Source organism: Phaethon lepturus, unplaced genomic scaffold, assembly GCF_000687285.1.
Source record: "Phaethon lepturus isolate BGI_N335 unplaced genomic scaffold, ASM68728v1 scaffold51743, whole genome shotgun sequence".
Lineage (NCBI taxonomy): Eukaryota > Metazoa > Chordata > Aves > Phaethontiformes > Phaethontidae > Phaethon > Phaethon lepturus.
Genome location: NW_010532208.1, coordinates 34,271 through 51,479, shown reverse-complemented (window position 1 = coordinate 51,479; position 17,209 = coordinate 34,271). Strand labels below are relative to the sequence as shown.

The 17,209-nt window shown below is 41.6% G+C and overlaps 1 protein-coding gene across 1 annotated transcript in view; it reads left to right on the top strand.

Annotated features, from left to right (window-relative positions):
- Positions 1 to 750: 750 nt before the first annotated feature.
- Positions 751 to 17,209, top strand: part of LOC104619015 (BMP-binding endothelial regulator protein-like) — a gene marked incomplete at both ends in the record, with an annotated part of 38,279 nt that continues 21,820 nt past the window's right edge. Inside the window, one exon of the mRNA XM_010284758.1 lies at positions 751 to 836. Coding sequence (XP_010283060.1) covers positions 751 to 836 — 86 coding nt within the window. The remainder of the gene's footprint in view (positions 837 to 17,209) is intronic.

The following is a 17,209-nucleotide window of genomic DNA, read 5'->3' as shown; positions in this document are numbered from 1 at the left end:
CACCGCGCCGCTCGGGGCAGGGGAACGCGGGAGCTATGCTTCCCCTTCCCTTCTTTATTTTCCTTTTCCCCCTCCTTCCCTCCCCCCTTCCCCTCGAGGGTTCTATGTTCCTGCTCTCAGGGGCACGGAGGGAAACGCTGGATCAATTTCCAGCGCGAGCGAGGAGCCATTAGATTGCGAGAAGTGATTCCAGCATGACACAACACCGGCTAATCGGCGCGAGGGCCATAAAGGGATTTCTAATTTGATTCCCTTTGACAGTCAGCCTGCTAATTTTGACTCATTCGCCAATTGGCTGTGGGGCACTAAAAGGATGCTTGGTTTAGGGCTCGTGCTGTACTCCCGGTCCAAGTCCTCGGCATGTAACGGGGCAGCTTTCTGCTGATTTCAGTGAGCTCTGGATCTATCGTTACAGAAGTATCCTGCTTTGCATGGAGTGCTCGTTATTCTCCACACGTCATCTGAGAAGAGAAAAAGCGTCCTCCTTTGCTGTAACTGGGGCACAAAGAAAGTCTAGGTTTGCGCGGCAATAAAAGGCCAATCATTTCCCAGTTCCCTTTGGGTATCTTACAGAAACGCTGAACATCCTTGCTTGCTTAAAACGGGCAAATTAAGGCGAGATTTAAGATCGAAGGCTTAAATGTGAGGGTTTAGGCAAGGGTTAAAAGAGAACGCGACGAGGACAGTTCCCCAAACCAGCTGGGGGAATAGAAATATGTCAATATTTTAAAATTTTTATTTCTGTTTCAGGATCCGTTGCAAAATGTGAAAATGAAGGAGAAATTCTGCAGATACCGTTTATCACAGACAACCCTTGTATAATGTGTGTTTGCCTGGTAAGTTTGGATTTCAGCTAATCAGAACATTCAGGCCTGTACTAAGAGTAACTGCACTGAGAAGGGGAATATTTCACATAATCAAATCTTGGGTACCTCTGTCGCCTTTGTGTAACACAAGGTTATCTCAGAGCTGAGCTAATGGAAAGTAATCCAATCCATGACCTGGCAATCATCTATTTGACTTTAAAATTCTCGGACACAAAGTTGTACCTGACTTTAACATGACATTGTGAAACCGTGCTTACCATGCGAATTTGGAGGGACAACTGTTTTCACAAAGTCAGGGTGCACCCAAACGCCTTTGCGTGTTGCTCAGCAAAGAGGGTTAAGGGTAAGGTTCGGAAACGCTGCTGCTTTGAGCTCCTACGTGCTTAGTTTCCCAGGCCAGCGGCTGAGGAGCTGCACAAGGGTGCAAGGTGAAGGCTGCAATGTGACTGCACACGCCGTAATAAGACGACAGTGAAATCACAAGTGATGCTTTCATCAGAGCGCTGTGCTCCAAGGATGACGCTGCCTGTTGTGCTGGGAATTCCCTGGTTAATAATGTCGCTAGCTGATACGCATTTTGGGGAGAAACATTCCCTCTCCTCGGGAAGGAAGGGAACTTCAGAGTTAAGCATTTTGCGAGCAATTCAGCTAGGCAAGCCAAGGCTTAGGAGATACTGAAAAACCGTACGATAAATCTTTGTACAATATATTTAAAAGAAAGCCATAAACCTTAATTTGCTGTTGAATGCAAAGAAAAGTATAGACCAGAAAGCACTATGTTTTACATTTTGGAAGTCATAGAGTATCTGAATGTATATATATACAGAATGTGTTCTTCTTTAGGACCGAAATATCAAGACACACTCTCCCCCCCCTTCTATTACTGATATTAATATTAATAGCATTAGGCAGCATTATTATAACCCTGTAAAAGACTTAAAGAATTGTTTCAGACTGCCTTTTAGAAGGCAATTCTGGCAACTGTAGGAACCTGATCTTGAGCCCCATGAGGTTGATGTATATCGCTGCACTGAGTTCAACAGATTTTAAATTAGACTCAGTGATAACTTTTTAGCTAATAGTGATAAAGAATAAGGTATTGATTCTTCTGAGTAGAAGGGGGGTAGGAAAAGGAGGAGCATGGGATGTGGTGAGTAAAGAAATCAAAGGGAAAACAAAAAAAAGACATGAAGCTGTGTTTTATCATGGATCACCTTCCCAAATATGTCTGCCACCACTCTTGCTAATGGAAGCTGGTGTTAACCAGTGAGGAAGCAATTTATCTGTGAAGGAGCAGAAGTTCAGTCTTGGGCATCAGGGCAATAATGCATCAGGGTAAAATACTTGTATTTATAGATCTCTCTAGACCTTGGCTTTATTAAATCAATGAGCACCCTTTTAGTGCATGAACATGAAGAACTGCAAAAAAACACTGGATGTAAGAACTCTAAATCTTTGCGGTTTGTAGGGCATACTTAGTGAAATGGCAACTGAGGGTATTTGGCTCCCTTCTATGCAAGGAGGACACTACGTTTTAGTAAGAATACGGGTGCCTGGTGCGTTACCGCAGTTACCTGCACCGGATACACTGTGTTTTATTTCTGCCAGAGGATAAATGTGAGCTCTGTTTCTTCAGTTGGAAGCTAGGAGACCTGGTAGAGGAAAAGGAAACCAGTCTGGAGATACTGTCTTTAACGCTGTGCGGCATCCAAAGCGATGCCTTATTGGCCAGCCAGTTGCTGAAATCGCTGTTCAGGCCTGCCACAAGGGAAAAGATCAATTTTAAGAGGCGTGGAGAGAGCAGAAACAAAAGAAGCGATGTGGTGATTTGTGACCAGGAGGGAAGAGAGAACCAGGTTTCCTTACGTCCAGCCAGAAATATTGATTGTTTAACAGCAATTCAGTGAGGAACTCTTTCTGGAAGTCTGATCACGCTCCTCAAGGGCAAGCCCAATGGATGTTCATATCATAAGAAATGAGCAACTAGGAAGAGAGCTTAATCAGGAAGGAAAGAAGCAATTGCTGTCCAGGAGAGGACAGAAAATACAACAGAAAGCATTTGTGTTAAAAACACAGGTGTTCCCTAGTGGTGATACATTTCCATGACTGCAAGCCACCATAAATAACTGCACAAGTTAAGGAAATGTGAATGGCTCTGGGAAGTGGAGGAATATCTAAATAACTCCCTTCCAGGACTTTCCCATCTCACAAATGAGAGGAGACAGAATGGAAATGCTGGAACTGAATCATCAGATGTTTGACAGAACTGAGTCTGCAGGTTGTGTCCTGCAGAGCCCAGGGATGCATCCTAGCAAGGCAGAGAGAGGAAGGCAGCATAAGCAAAGCAGTCTCCAGCTTTCTCTTGACAGGCTGTGTAGTTGGGAGGGCAAAGCAAGGGGTAGTACTCTAAAAGCAAACGTGGCAAAAACTGGAAACTCAGAGGTTATGAGTAAGTTGCAATAATGCAACAAAGGCTGCAAAGAGCAATTACAAATGCATTTCCTTAAACAGCACTGAGAAGTCTTGGTAAGAAGACCAAAATCAAAAGTTGTCTTTTCTCATTGATTAGAGGAGACAAAGTGGACTGATTTCCATGATATGAACATGAACAAGGACAAGGCAGGTAAAGCAGCCACTGGCTTCTGGGGGTGCTGCTTTAATAAAGCTTCTAGCTCTTGTCTTAGAGTTATTGGTGGTAACACAAAACCCTGAATCTTGAGTACAAATGGTACACTGGTTAGGACCTCCTAGAGACAGCCAAGTCTAGCTACCAACAAGGCGAGTTCATTCTTAAGCATCTGCTGTAACATGTGGAAAGAGGAGTCATGGTGATACAGGAATTCAGACTAGGGGACAGGTGCTGGAGATTTCATATATAGTACATAGTGAATAATTCACTTCTAAGGTACAGGGAATGCCTTTCTCATAAAAAGGCACCACACCCACCATGAGGTAACTCTGTTCTGGACTTCCCTACTTGTTGAAATGAAATGTGGTGGAGTGCATGGAACAGCACTGATGCTTACCCTTAATATGCAGAAACAGGTAAGACTAAGAGTGTATATGTGTGTGTCTAAATGTACTCTGTAGCTCTGCATGCAAGAACACCAGCTGAACATGCCATTATGGCTAAAATCTGGAGTTCTCTAACTTGTAATTTGTACGTCACTACTTTGTAGTCTTAATAATGCCCATAAAGATGGTAATTTTTAACATCTGTAAGACAGTAGTTTCAATGTGAACTTTTACAATTACAACACTTTAGCAGTAGTATATTGCTGTCCGACTAATCATCTCTAAGCACTTAATAAACATGGATTAATTTGATCTCCAAAGAGCTGGTCATTAATTACAGCTGACTGCAAGAAGTGACCATTTTTATTTTTTTTAAGAGAAAAACATCAAAGTCAGAGAAAGGTTGTGGTTTATCCTCAAGGAATTTCTGGTAGGACTGTGATGACAGCTCAGGTCTCCTAAGTCCTGGTCTAATGGTTTGACTACAAAGCCATCCCTTCTCACTTCACGCACTTTCACTTCACAAGTGGATGTGAGTGGTATAGTCACAGTATGAACACACTAATTTTCTTTTTTGCCTCTGACAGTGGGCAGGCTGCACAGATGCCAGGTTTTTAGTGTGTCTGCTCCCCCGAGCTCGTTTTGAGGCACGGGTGGGAAAAGGCAAATTCAAGCTGACTTCATAATCCAGAAGTTTTGAGAAGAACTGTGATTTATGACTTGCTGTTGCTGTCTGCACTGGAAAATTGTTGTTCTGAAGCTAGGTCAGATAAAAAGTGCAGGTAGGCCTATCTGTGAAGTGCCAGTGTAGTATGCCGTGGTTGACTGGCCCATCACAACCATGCAAGCTATAAAGCTTTAGCTGTATGGCTTTAGCTATAAAGACTTCTCTGGTGCAAGGGATGGAAAACACTCTCAGCTCAGCAAGCTCTGTATCGGAGGAAGGTGAGCAACTGCAAGGAGATGCTAGATGTGATGGGCAGTAACAAGGACTAAGTAAACCAACTCTGTGAAGAAAAAATATTGTCAAAAAAGGGAAGCTCTTATTTCAGGTAATGATGTGGCCCTCGGCAGTACAAAAAAAGATGTTAGAGAACATATAGTTGTGAAAATATTTTATGCTTAGTGGTCAATGGTAAGAAAATCTCATGTCCTGCTGTTTTCTGAAAATCAAAGTAGTGAAACTATGGGTAATGAAGTTGACTGAAAAAAAGTTTGGGTTTTAAAGACCTTGTCTGAACTGGCATAATGATGATAGGTAAAAATATATAATCTTGATGGTATTCGGAATGGGATTATATTGATTCAGTTTGAGAAATGGATTCTTTTATCCCAGTTATTAAATGCTTTAAGTCCGCAAGCAATCATAACTACACTACCTAATGCAAAAATTTTCTTCTAAAAATATCCCCACACATGTGTGGAAAAAGGAGTTTATTTTACTCCACAGGAGCATTTCACACACCTTGTGCAGTTTGAGGAACCCAAACATGTCACGTATGACAGAATCCGATCTTTGTATTTCAGATGTAAAAGTTTTAGGCTGAGGGTAGTGGAGGCGTAGGTGAATTTCTGTTAGTGGAAACAGAACTTCATAAATGTGAAAACTTACCACGTTTTGGTACATTTTGGACTTTTTTAGTGCAGATATATAGTGAGGATTTTGAAATGTTAGGGGGAAAATGCTATTAACAGAATATTGGGAGAACTTTTGGTTAGATTTCTTTTATATGGGTGTCAGCGTATAAAATAGGCATGGAATATTTAAGTTCAACTCTGGTACAAGAACGGTAAATGATCAAGTGCAGCAAGAGTTTTTGTTGGTACAGCTTTTTGGCTGGAAGGTATCTAAAACTCAAAATAGCAGTAGGCTCACACCTGATGTTATGGCATTTGCTTTCAAGAAGTATATACTTCAACATACGCGTGGAAAAGACATAAAAACGCTACAGTCCGTCAGAAATAGGTGAAATGAGAACCTGTGCATAATTATAGGACGAGAATGTAAAAACCCCACAGAATTAACTTAGCCTGAATTAAAATTCTGAGTGCTGAGTTTTTTTGAAAGTGAGACAAGCTCAGCAGTGACAACGATGACGGGTGGTGGTGCCAGTGGTGGTGAGGAGAGCCATGTCATTTCGTGCTCATTTATCATCATCTGCACGGACCCTGAACACCTTGCCAGAAGCAAGCAGAGATCCAAAAATAACCTATCCATTGGCCAGTTGTGTATGTAGTTTTAAAATTAATGTACCAAAAATGCCAGCTGAAAGGGACAGGTGAGAAGCCAGGAACTGCAAGGAAATAGATAAGTACACCTCAGCTTGGGCAGAGCTTTTTTTATTTTTTCAGAAGAATTAAGGGTTTTATTTTCAGTGTGTTCCTTGTGGAGAGAAAAGGTCTCTTATTATTTTTTTTTTATTTTTCCAAAATACTTTAGAACAAAGTGAGTTGTGTCAAGAAACAGCTGATAAAAGCCAGTTGTGATCTTGACAAACCACATCTAAACCAGTGCCATTTCCCCCACCTTTTTCCTCTCCCCTTCCCTCATGCCTGCGCCTCAAACTTGCCAACTGCACCTAAGGAGTGGTAATCATATGTCTCAACCTTTTATCACCTAAATCCAGAACAGAAGGAAATAAACGTGAGCCAGAAAGTGTAACCAAGTGTTGGAAACCTGAGAAAAGTTTGGAGACAGGAGCTCAGGAAACTAGAAATCAGAGCTTTGCTTGGCATACGTTTTATTCAGCATGAAACATCATTCTGGAGTTTAAATTTCCGCTTTTAAATCCAAATGTGCAATGTAGAATTTGACCTTTGCTCATAAAAAAATTATGTTAAATTCATCATCATAAGACCTAGTGTTCTACCTAGCTTGAACCGATGGAGTAGTGAAACCAAGTGCAAGCAAACCAAAAAAGGGAAGAAATTACCTCAACCCTTGGTCCTCCCTGCACCTCCCTGCCTCCCCCCTCCTCTCATTGCAGGCTAAAGCAAGAAAGCTACTAGAGTTGCTGGGGTTCTTTACCTATAGCATAGTTGATTTCTGTGGCACAATGCACAAGTTGAACGTGCGTAGCTAGCCTGCGAGCAAGTGTTTGACACATGTTCAGTGAAGATGGCAATGTTTTAGTACATCAGGATTCAATTGCTGGTGCGTCAAGGTATAATGCGGCCCAGATGACTTTTAGTGGAGTAGTGCATATTAAAAAAAAAAAAAAAAATCATCAAACAATTCTTTCATACCTATTTTATTTAATTTAATTTCAATAGTTTACATACATCAACTACAGAATCTACCAAGACTGCATCTTCTTTCAATTTATATATTTTTGGTCTTTATTACTGTATAATATAATCAGCTTTCTCCTCACCCACAAAAATAACAAACAAAGAAAAAAGCCTATGATACAGTAGCGTACTGGTAGTTTTCACCCCCATATTACTGCAAAAGAGAATGTTGTTTTGATCGGTGAATGAAGGGTTTCTGGAACACAAACATGCTCCAACATGATGAAAGCTTTATTAGTTTTTATCCAATTCAAAAAAGATACAGACGTATATGCCATCTCTTAAATGAAAAAAAAATGACACCCCACACCCCAAAAACAAACCCTGAAAATAAAAACCAGTCATAACTCCATGTCTGGTGCAATTGGGTGTCCTGTATGTGTTTTGTCATGGAGACTAAAGAACAATGTGTGTGTGCGTGTGTGTATATATATATATGAAGATGGTTTTGCAAGCGAGAACTTAATTGAATCAAGAGCCCAGAGCTGGCTAATTACCTGTTGTGGAGGCGACTGCTTTGGTAGCAATGAAGGATGATTCAGGTAGGTTCAGTTGTACTTGTTCTTAATTCATGCAACACATGTAAGGCAAGAATTTGGCCTGCCTGAGAGTGAAACACAAATTATTTGTGGTAGAAGATGGTTCTTGATCCTTAAGTTTCCAATAGCAGCGTTGAGGCAACGTTCAAGGCAGTTTAGTCCCATGTACAGATAATGGCCACTCTGCCCAACATCTCGTCTAATTTCCCCCTCTGAGGAATCAGTACAGATTGTACAGCTGGGTGTTGTGTCTGTGCCATCTGTGGACCTTTTGAAGTCCACTTTCTGCACTTTGCTTCATGCCCCAGAGCCGCTTCAGAACATGGCATGTCCCTGCGCAGGTATGTTTGCCTTCATTTCGCTATGCTTTCTCGTGACTTTTAGTTTGGAGACATGGTGCGCAGTCATATGTGACAGCTTGTGATGAAGCCTTTCTGGAAATCTGCAGGCTTGAAGAAACTATTTCATGTTGTTCTCAGACCACATGGGATAGTGAAGAGTTCACTACTTGCACATTTTTAACATAGAGTCAGCTGCAATGAGCAAACATACATATGCACACAGTGCTGAACTGATTATAGGTCTTGGCAAAACCCTCCGGGAAGAGAGCTGGTGATATGTCACGGTAATGATGATGAAGATCCAATCCATCAAGTATAGAAATGAGATTCTCTTTGGCATAATTAACGGATCAGAGAACTCAAATACAGAAGAACATATTTAAAATGTATAAATAATATGTGGAAAAATATGAAGGGCACAAAAATGCCATAAACTAAATGGAAAAATGTAATATAAGTTGCAAATGTCTTTGGAATGTGTCTACAATAAGTGCAAAATGGATCAGACTAAGTTAAGGCACTTTTTTATTGCCAATAAGAAAAACATTATTAAAGAGCTAGTCCAATATCAAAACGGCATTTTAAAAGCATATAGTTACCTGTATATATTTTTTATTAGCTTTCAAGTTTCTTCCATTGAGCTGTTAACGATCTTTTTAAGAATTATGGTCCTGTAAGTAAATGGTTCACAGTGTCAGTACTTCTGCTGTTCTGCTTTGTGCTGCTATATAAAAATAGATACTTTTTCCCCACCAAATATCTGGTTTTATTTCCCCATCATGTTTTAATAGAAATTTTTGAGGGAAGAAAAATATTAAGCAACAACCAAATAATCAAATGAAAATGCAACCTTTTTATATCGAGCTTATGGTCAAATAAAAGGCTATTGTGAAGAAAAAGCAACGTGGTATAAAAGCTTTTACCTGTAATACTACTATTAAAATGACTATCGTACTGGTACTTGCTCATATTGTTCCTAATAACTGCTGTAATTACTTCCTCTGAGGCCTCTTAGCCTCTTCATCTTATACATTAAGCTGCAGCTAAAAAATTCCTAGCCTGACTGTTTGTCTGATGGAGCTCTGTACGGCGTTTTGCATCCAACCGAATCAAGTGATGAGCTCTGGGTCCAAGTACAACATGGACCCCATCCCTTCTTGACATCCCCAGGAGCTGACCTTGTGTACTGAGGCATGGATTTCATACACTTTTTGTCTGTCTCTCTCATTTATTTTTTAGACTTCTTTCCTGCCTTTTTTCCCCATTTCCCCCCTGTGTCTGGACTTCACTTGCTCTAGAGAGTGGTCCAAAATGGACCCATTAAACTAGGAGTGTGCGCCACCACGTCGCTGAAAAAATAACATGTCTTCATGCATCGTCTATGATTTTCATCCTCTTTACTTGTTTCCTCGTCCGTTCTATTCATCAACCTCCTGGCTGTGGTTTTCGTTTTCTGCATTGTATCTTAGATTTTTCGGAGAGGGAAGCGTTATATATTTGTGCTGTAAAGTGCTAGGGCAAAAGGCACTGCTATGAAATAGCCTTAGAGCTGGAGTTCTGTGTGTTCTTGTGAGCACAAAGGATGGAAACGTGATAAAATGCCATTTAGAAAAGTGGTGCAAAAGATCTGTTGTTTTCCCTGACAAATTGAGGCCCCAGTTTTTCTGGGTCCCTCTTTTAAGTAAACCAAAACTTCAACGTTAAAGATTGAATCAGGTCATCTTTAACTCTGCCTTAGAGCTGTGCTGACGTGGTTATGCTGCATTTTGCTGGGGAGCGGGTCTAGCTCGTGTAGGGCATCTGCATTGGGATGCATGGTAGCGACGCTGCCTTTGGTGTGCATAAACCCCAACCTGCAGTCTTGAAACTTCCTGTAAATGGGGTATTCAGTGCAAATTGCTCAACCACACAGATGCTGCCATTTCAGTTTTAAATTTCTCTGTGCCAAGCACTGCATGGGCTTCAACGTCCAGAGCTGTGACAGACTCGAGAAGTTGAAGACTGCCATTTCTACTTCACGCTGAAAACCAGGTGTTGCTCAGCCCTGGGCTGCTGAGGTGTTCGCTGTAGCCCCAGGCTCCCTTGCTCGCTGCAGGGCCAGCTGCCCCTTTCTCCAGACAGCCACGGTATGGCTAACCTCCTCTTTCGTAGCTAAAGATCTCGCTTGAGGCACGGAAGCAGCAGCTCCACACTCCTCCTTACCGGGGGGGATGCAAACCAATGTGTCGTAGAGCCCTGGCCAGGAAAAACAGATTTCTGATAGCTCATAGGCTAAAATTTGTGTGTTTTGGGTCTTGTTTTCTTGTTTTGGTTTTTTTTCAGCTGTTCCTGACATCTTTATATTCAATTATATTAAGTGGCTTCAGTGGGAATTGGATCTTCCCCAAGGTTCCCCAAGGTCAGAATGTATTCTGATGTCCAACTAGAGTCATACATTTGCGTCTGTTTTTCTGGTTTGTCTTATGATTTATAAATGGCTGAAGAATAACAGACCTTGGTTGTCCTGAGCTTGTCTCCTCCTCCTTCCTTCTATCTGGGTGGTGATTTGCAGTTGAGGCATGGTTTGGGAGGGGTGGGGAAGAGCTGATAAATGACTGCTCTAAGGCTACAGAGTGGTTATGATCTGATTGTGCCAGTCAGTGGAACAGCTCTGGGATGTGCTGCTTGGAAATCATTGGGATTGGGGCAGGAAGGAGCCAGGCAGGGTGGCTGGGCTTGAGATAAGGCTATTAGCTGAAGGATTGCCTGTGGGACCTAAAATACTGATAAGAGCAGCTGGCTCTCCTGCTACAGGGAGGTTGTTGATCATTTGCTTGTGACAAAGAATATTTTTTTTCTGTATATGGTAGTGTACAGACGATAATTTTCATATTTAGCACTTTACACCCCCCACCCCCCAAATACTCAGTTCTGGGGAGAGCTGGAGCGGTTAACTGGGTTAGGTGGATCGGTGATTCAATCTGGCAAACACTTTTGATTAAAATAAATGAATAAAATTATGTTGGCAGTCAGAATGCAAAGCATGCAAGCTTTTTATCCTTTAAACCAAGGGGTGGTGGATGGGTTGTTTGTAAAAGCAGTAGATAAAAAATGCTGGACAATTAAAATCATTATACATTAAAATGTTGATGGTGTGGTAATGTAAGAAACCTTTTTAACAGACACATGCTTAAGGCATAGTTTGTCTGTGATTTAAACGCATTAAGCATTTCTGGAGAAACTTGCTGATGTGGACATTTAAGATGCGGCATAGTGCACTGATACAGAACCAGAGCTTGTTAAACACAAAGATGTGGAGGAAACAGAAGAAGTGTGCAGTTTGATATTTCTGGAAAAAAAAGTCTGTATGTGTCTGATTTAACACAAGCAAAAACTATTTGACCCAAAAATCAATCAGAATTGGAAATTTAAAAAATATCTAGAACTTTAGGCCATTACAGAAGGAAATTTGAGTGATTTTATGGACTTTTTGTTACATGAAGTGTACATATTTGGTGCCTAAAACTGTATATAATAGTTTTAGTACAAAATTAATATCTTTGATGTCATCAGGCTACTTGGCATAATTAAACCAGTCCACATATGGAAACATGCAAAAGTGGAAGCCAAAGAGGTAAAAAGAAAGCAAATAGCATACAACAAAAGGAAGCCATCACATCTGGAGAGATGAGTAGGCAGCTCCAGCCTGTTCGCTGGGCATTACCCCTTACGTACAAGACAGCACCAAAACTCATGGTGAGACAGAGCTTTAGTTGAGAAGACGTGGATTTGATGTGACTCCAGGAAAGCTATGTATGACTCTACAACCAGAGGTCTAAAAAGATTCTAAGCATCTTCTGGAGACTTAATATTACTACCGTGTGTTTGTGGACAATTTGTGACTGTGGCCATAAAGATACTGTTACCATCAAAGGATTTAGGTTAACCCACAGGGCAGTGATTTGGTTGGGCTGTTTACAACTGAGAAGACAACTCAGAACAGGGATTTCTTACAACTGACATGCCAAGCAGAGAGGTGACAGGAACTGCTGAGTACAAGGCTGTACCCTAAACTCCTCTCTCTGTTTTGGGGCCAAGTACCTCATTCTGTGCCCTTCAGGGTTCGCTGCTCTGACCTCGGTGACAGGAGCATCTCCTCTTATGTCATACAGCTTAGTAGTTGGAAGCTGTGGGGGAAGAAGTAGTTTATTGTAAAGTACATCAAGAATCATTGACGCAGAAATTAGTGATCTCATCTTTGTTAGGAAATTTCCTGCTCTTCTCTAGGCTAGAGAAGTGCATTTCAATTGCCCGTGTAAAATGCAGCAGTGTGGATAGGCTGGATGAAACGTCACTCTTCTTCCAACCCAGATCGGGCTATGACTTGGCAATGAGAGCCTTCTCTTATTGCAGAGTAAGGTACAGTTAATAAAAAATTAAGTTTCTAAGACATCAAGTAGATAATTTTTAGTTTTCTTTGGTTCAATCTCAGGTTCTCATTTTTATATGGCACTTGAGCCCTTCTTATGCTAAAGGTGTGAAATATTTGGATTTCAGACCATCTTTCCACCTGCCCTGTGTTTTCCCCCAGCTGCCCAGGCAGTAGCGTTGCTGCCTGAGTTCTTGCTCTTCAAAGAGAACAGTGCTGTCCCACACAATGAAATCATCTCTGGCTGCCTCATGAGCACTGTGGACTTCCAACCAGGCATAATCCCTTTCCTGATATTTGAGTCTCGTTAATTGGGTTAACAAGATGCTATCTGCGCTCCATACTTATGTAAATATAACCTGCTAGCAAAGATCTTAATGGCACCTGATATATCACGCTGCCTTTACATCTATCAAGAGGTACCACTGCAGGAGTCACTTCCAAAAGCAGGTTGTGTTCTTGGTCCCATGGGTCCCTTTATAAGCTGTAAGAAATGATGGTGGTCAAGGCCAACTGTTCAGATGTCTTTAAAGTGTCCCACTGGTGACCGAAAATCACTTTGTCAAGATGACAAATGGCTTGTGCATACCCCGTTCACCTTATAGCTTCACTCTAATGTCAGCTCCATTTACTTGTCAGAAACAGGTATTTTTTTTTACTTCCAGCAGTGCAAGCAGGGCAGAGGAAAGGAAGGAGTGAAGGGAACACAGGCTGAGGAAAAATCTGCTTGTATGGCTTCTATTCAATGTATTATTACAGTTGAGATTCACAAGCTTTGGACACACTGGAATCTGTTTGTTTGTACATGTGCAAAACCGAAAGAAGGGAATTCACTTTTCAGAATTGAGAACTGTCCCTGCAGGGCTACGATTATGCAAAATCATGTTTTAACCACTGGATTTTTCAAGCAGAAAGTGGTTGTGCAATATTAGTTTCTTATTTTGGACAGCAAACTTCTTTCCACAGCAACATTTAAAAATAACTGTTTAATTAACTGGGTCTACCCAGTACATAGGGCATTGTCATGTGTCTGTGCTGAAGAGCTCAGCTCAAACCTCTGAACTTGCATGGGTGGTTTCATTGACTGCAATGGTATTGTCATGTGGCTAAGTGATCACTGCTGTGAATGAGGGCTGCTGCATCTCACCCAAAAGCAGCGAGGGCCAGGCCACAAAGTATGGTCAAAGTCAGCTCAAGGACTGTGAAAGTGACTTTGACAGCTTTGGCTTTTGGGTTCCTCTCAATGACTTCCATATTGCTTTTGCTTAGTTCACAAGTCAAAATATGCTTTTTCTTCTAGTAGCTACAGTGTTGGCTGAAGTTTTGAAAGTCACAACCTACGTTAACGAGGCAATGTGGTTGGTCACAAAGGAAAGCTTATTCTGTCTTCCTTCTTTGCATGTGACAGAAGCTTTGCATCCATCAGAAATTTGAGTAGATATGAAGAAGAAACAAATAGAAATGAGATGTGTCAAAACATCATTGTGGTGTAAATTTTCTGACTAAATTCTCCTGTGGCCTTGACCCTTCTCTCTCTGGCACCAACTGGATGAAGTCCACTTGAGGATGACTGCTGTCATGAGTTGTCCATGAGTTAGGATTCATGCTTGCCACTCCAAGATGTTACTAGTGGGGAGCAGTTGCAGCAAAAAGGAGCAAGCCCCTGGGAGTTGAAGGCAGCATTAAAAGACTCCAAAAGCTCTTGCCCCCTTCAAGGAGTCCTGGCTGAAATGCTCTTGGTCCTTGGCTCTTCTTCTTCTCTATACAGACTGAGAAGCTGGTGGCTGTTCCTTCTCTCTGCAGACCGCCATGAATAACCTCCTTTTTTTTTCTAATACCACTGCGTAGCACAGGCAAGATCATGTAAGAAAACAAATGCAGGGTCAGCTCTCAGTTTACTTGCAAGTTCATTAAAACAGCAGTGTCTGGAGGCCTCTTGCCTAAATAATTTTATAATAGAAAACAGACTCTTGTTGCTTTCTTTTGGGCTACTATTTTTATTTGGTTGTTGTTCCTCAAGCGTTTTGGTCCTATTTCAAAACTTGCTTCAATTAAATGAAAAGGGTTTTTTTTTGGTGCTTTCCAGTTTAAAAGCTGTGCTACTACCATGAAACTTCTAGGACTCCTCTGGATTATGAAGCTGGGATTGACAGGGATTTTCCTGACAGAATAAAATGAAAAAAGTCAACTTGTAGGTTAAAAATTTGGAAGAAAATAAAAGCCCCTCCTCCTTCCCTCCCCCAGCTGAGATCTCCTGTTGCTGCTTCTGGCATACATCACATCTTTGAGGATACTGTATCATGAGAAAACTGTCACTTGGTGATGTATTAGGGTAATATATCATGAGAGCATCGTTTCTTTAGAGGATATGGGCAGTAAAAGACATGATTCTGGCCAGACAGAGCAGCAGGGGACCTTGCTTTTTTTTCTTCCCTTTTCTTTAATCTGGCCCTGTTTTTGTGTTGTACAGAAGTGAGTTCCTTCATGGGATATGACTTGTTGCAGAGTAAGTTAGGAGGCCCATTGGGCTTTTTAAATTCTTTAAGAAGTACATGGCCTCAAGGGTTGCTTTGTTCAAAGTTTTTAGAACAGGCTCAAGCCCAAAATTGAAGTATTTGCCACTGCCTAAATCTCCAGTGTAAGGGTCGAGTAAGCAGACTTCAGACAGAGAAGGCAATAAAGGTGCAATGACAGGTAACTATTGTTTGGATAATATATTTGTAGATTTAGCCCATCAAAAGGTGATTATATTTGTAAAAAAACAGTCAATGCATGTCTTTTCAATAAATGTCAAATGAAGTTTTAATTCACATCAGTAGAAGAAAAATTACTATGGGTCAGTACTCAGTCTGTAATGGAAGATATAGTTATTTCATGCAAAAATAGGAATCCTGAACTGAGGGACTCAGATTTTGGTGTACTTTTTTTTTTTTAAATTTATTTTTTTATTATATGCATAATTTTGTTTTTCTCTCATTGGCAATGTCTGCTGGAAAATAAGCTGAACAGTCTGTAGGACCAAGATGGCAGTAGTTAAGAAACAAAAGTAGAGTACTGTCAGGACACCCTTTTGATGGGACTGAGTTAATTTTTGAGATGGGACAGAACATGACACCATGGCTTGATCTAAAATTTGTTGAATTCAAATGATTTAACCATTAATTTTAAACCTTTGGCACAATCTGCTTTACTCTTTATGAAATCATCTTGATAATTCATCAGTGCCATCTTCAAAAATTTTTTGGGCTAGAATTTACTTACAGTGTTTTCACACCAGTTTTGCTCGGGGATGATATGAGCAAACTCCTCCTTTTTCTTCAAGCCATCCTGTGGCACTTAAGGGGCGTCAGTAGAGCAGCATGCTCCAGGAGCTAATATACCCAGGGCAGTGGTGCTGTTCCACGTCGGCTGACTCCAGCTGTGTGCGGGTGGCCTCTGGATCGAGCTAAGGTAGTGGAAGATTTTATGGCCCTCAGCTGCCTGTCCCTGCCCTGGGAGAATGAATTTTGCCTCATCAGCTTCAGTCGGGGTAAACCAGGCTAGGACAGACCACGCTTTTAAGAACACTCATTTTGCTCAGAACGAGTTGGGCAGTGATCATCTGAAAAGTTTTGCTGGTGGATCTGAGTGATTGGGAACATCCAGCAAGGGGTAGATTGTAAGCTCATAGAGTTGAATCAGTGAGTTGTAACCTTTTCCAGCAGCACAGGTACAGATTTTCACCCTGAGCTTCAAATCGACAGGTATTGCCTGTGACTACTGTTTTCTTAGGTATTGGCATCAGATTTAGGTGACTGCTAATTAATATGAATTCTTTACTGATAAAGTAGAAGCAGCATTAATTTTTTTTTGTTTGTTTAAGAACGCATTTAAAATTAATGGGAAAAGCAGTGAATTTTAAATACAAGCATCCTGTGAAATGCAAAGGTGTGGTCTCCCACAAGAACCCCAGTGCGTACCCCTTCTCTGAAACCTGGCTCCTGGATTACTGTAGGTAGTTTTTTGGGCTACAGTACGAACTGCTGGGAACCTGTTAAGACTGTGTCCCATTGCTGGAAGACCATCATGCTATTCTGTGGACAGGTGAAGAGTTTTGCCTTTAACTTTACAGCTGAAGAACTCTCATCCGAAGTGGCACTTGGAGGTTGAAGGAGAGGCAGGGATACTGAGAGCTAAATGGTCTATATCTTGCTCTGGCTTTCTCGCTGACTTAATCTGCAGTTACGGTCATTTCGTCTGGTTGTGTCTTTGTCGATAAGCTCACTGGAGAAGGGATGTAGTCCTACCATGTGCTTATGTGATGTCTGATGTAATGGGACCCTGATCCCAGCTGCAGCCTCAGCAGTTGTATTAATGCAACCAAATACGAGAGGAAGAAAACGCTTTCTTTTCACCGCATAGCAGAGCAGCAGGCAGCTGTCGGGGACTGTCGGGATTGCAGCAGGCCACTGAGGTCGCTTTCCTCATGCTGGTGAAGATCATTAAACACAGTGGAAAAAAAAATGTAAATCTGTTCAGTCTATAAGGGGTTGTGAGTAATGTGTCCCGAATGACTTGCACATACTCGTGCCTTCCTTACAGCGGTGGGGAATACCCATTTGCAGTGAAATTCGGTGTCATCTTTCAGCAGGGCCTTTGTTTTAATCGTCTTTCCCAGGGAGTGGGGAGAGCTGGAATTATGGAGGGGGTGGTGGATGCTGGCTGAGCACCGCTGCAGAGGGAGCTGCAGCCTCCTCCCCGCTTGCCCTCAGAGAGGCCAGGTAAACTAAAGAGTTTAAGGGATGAGGG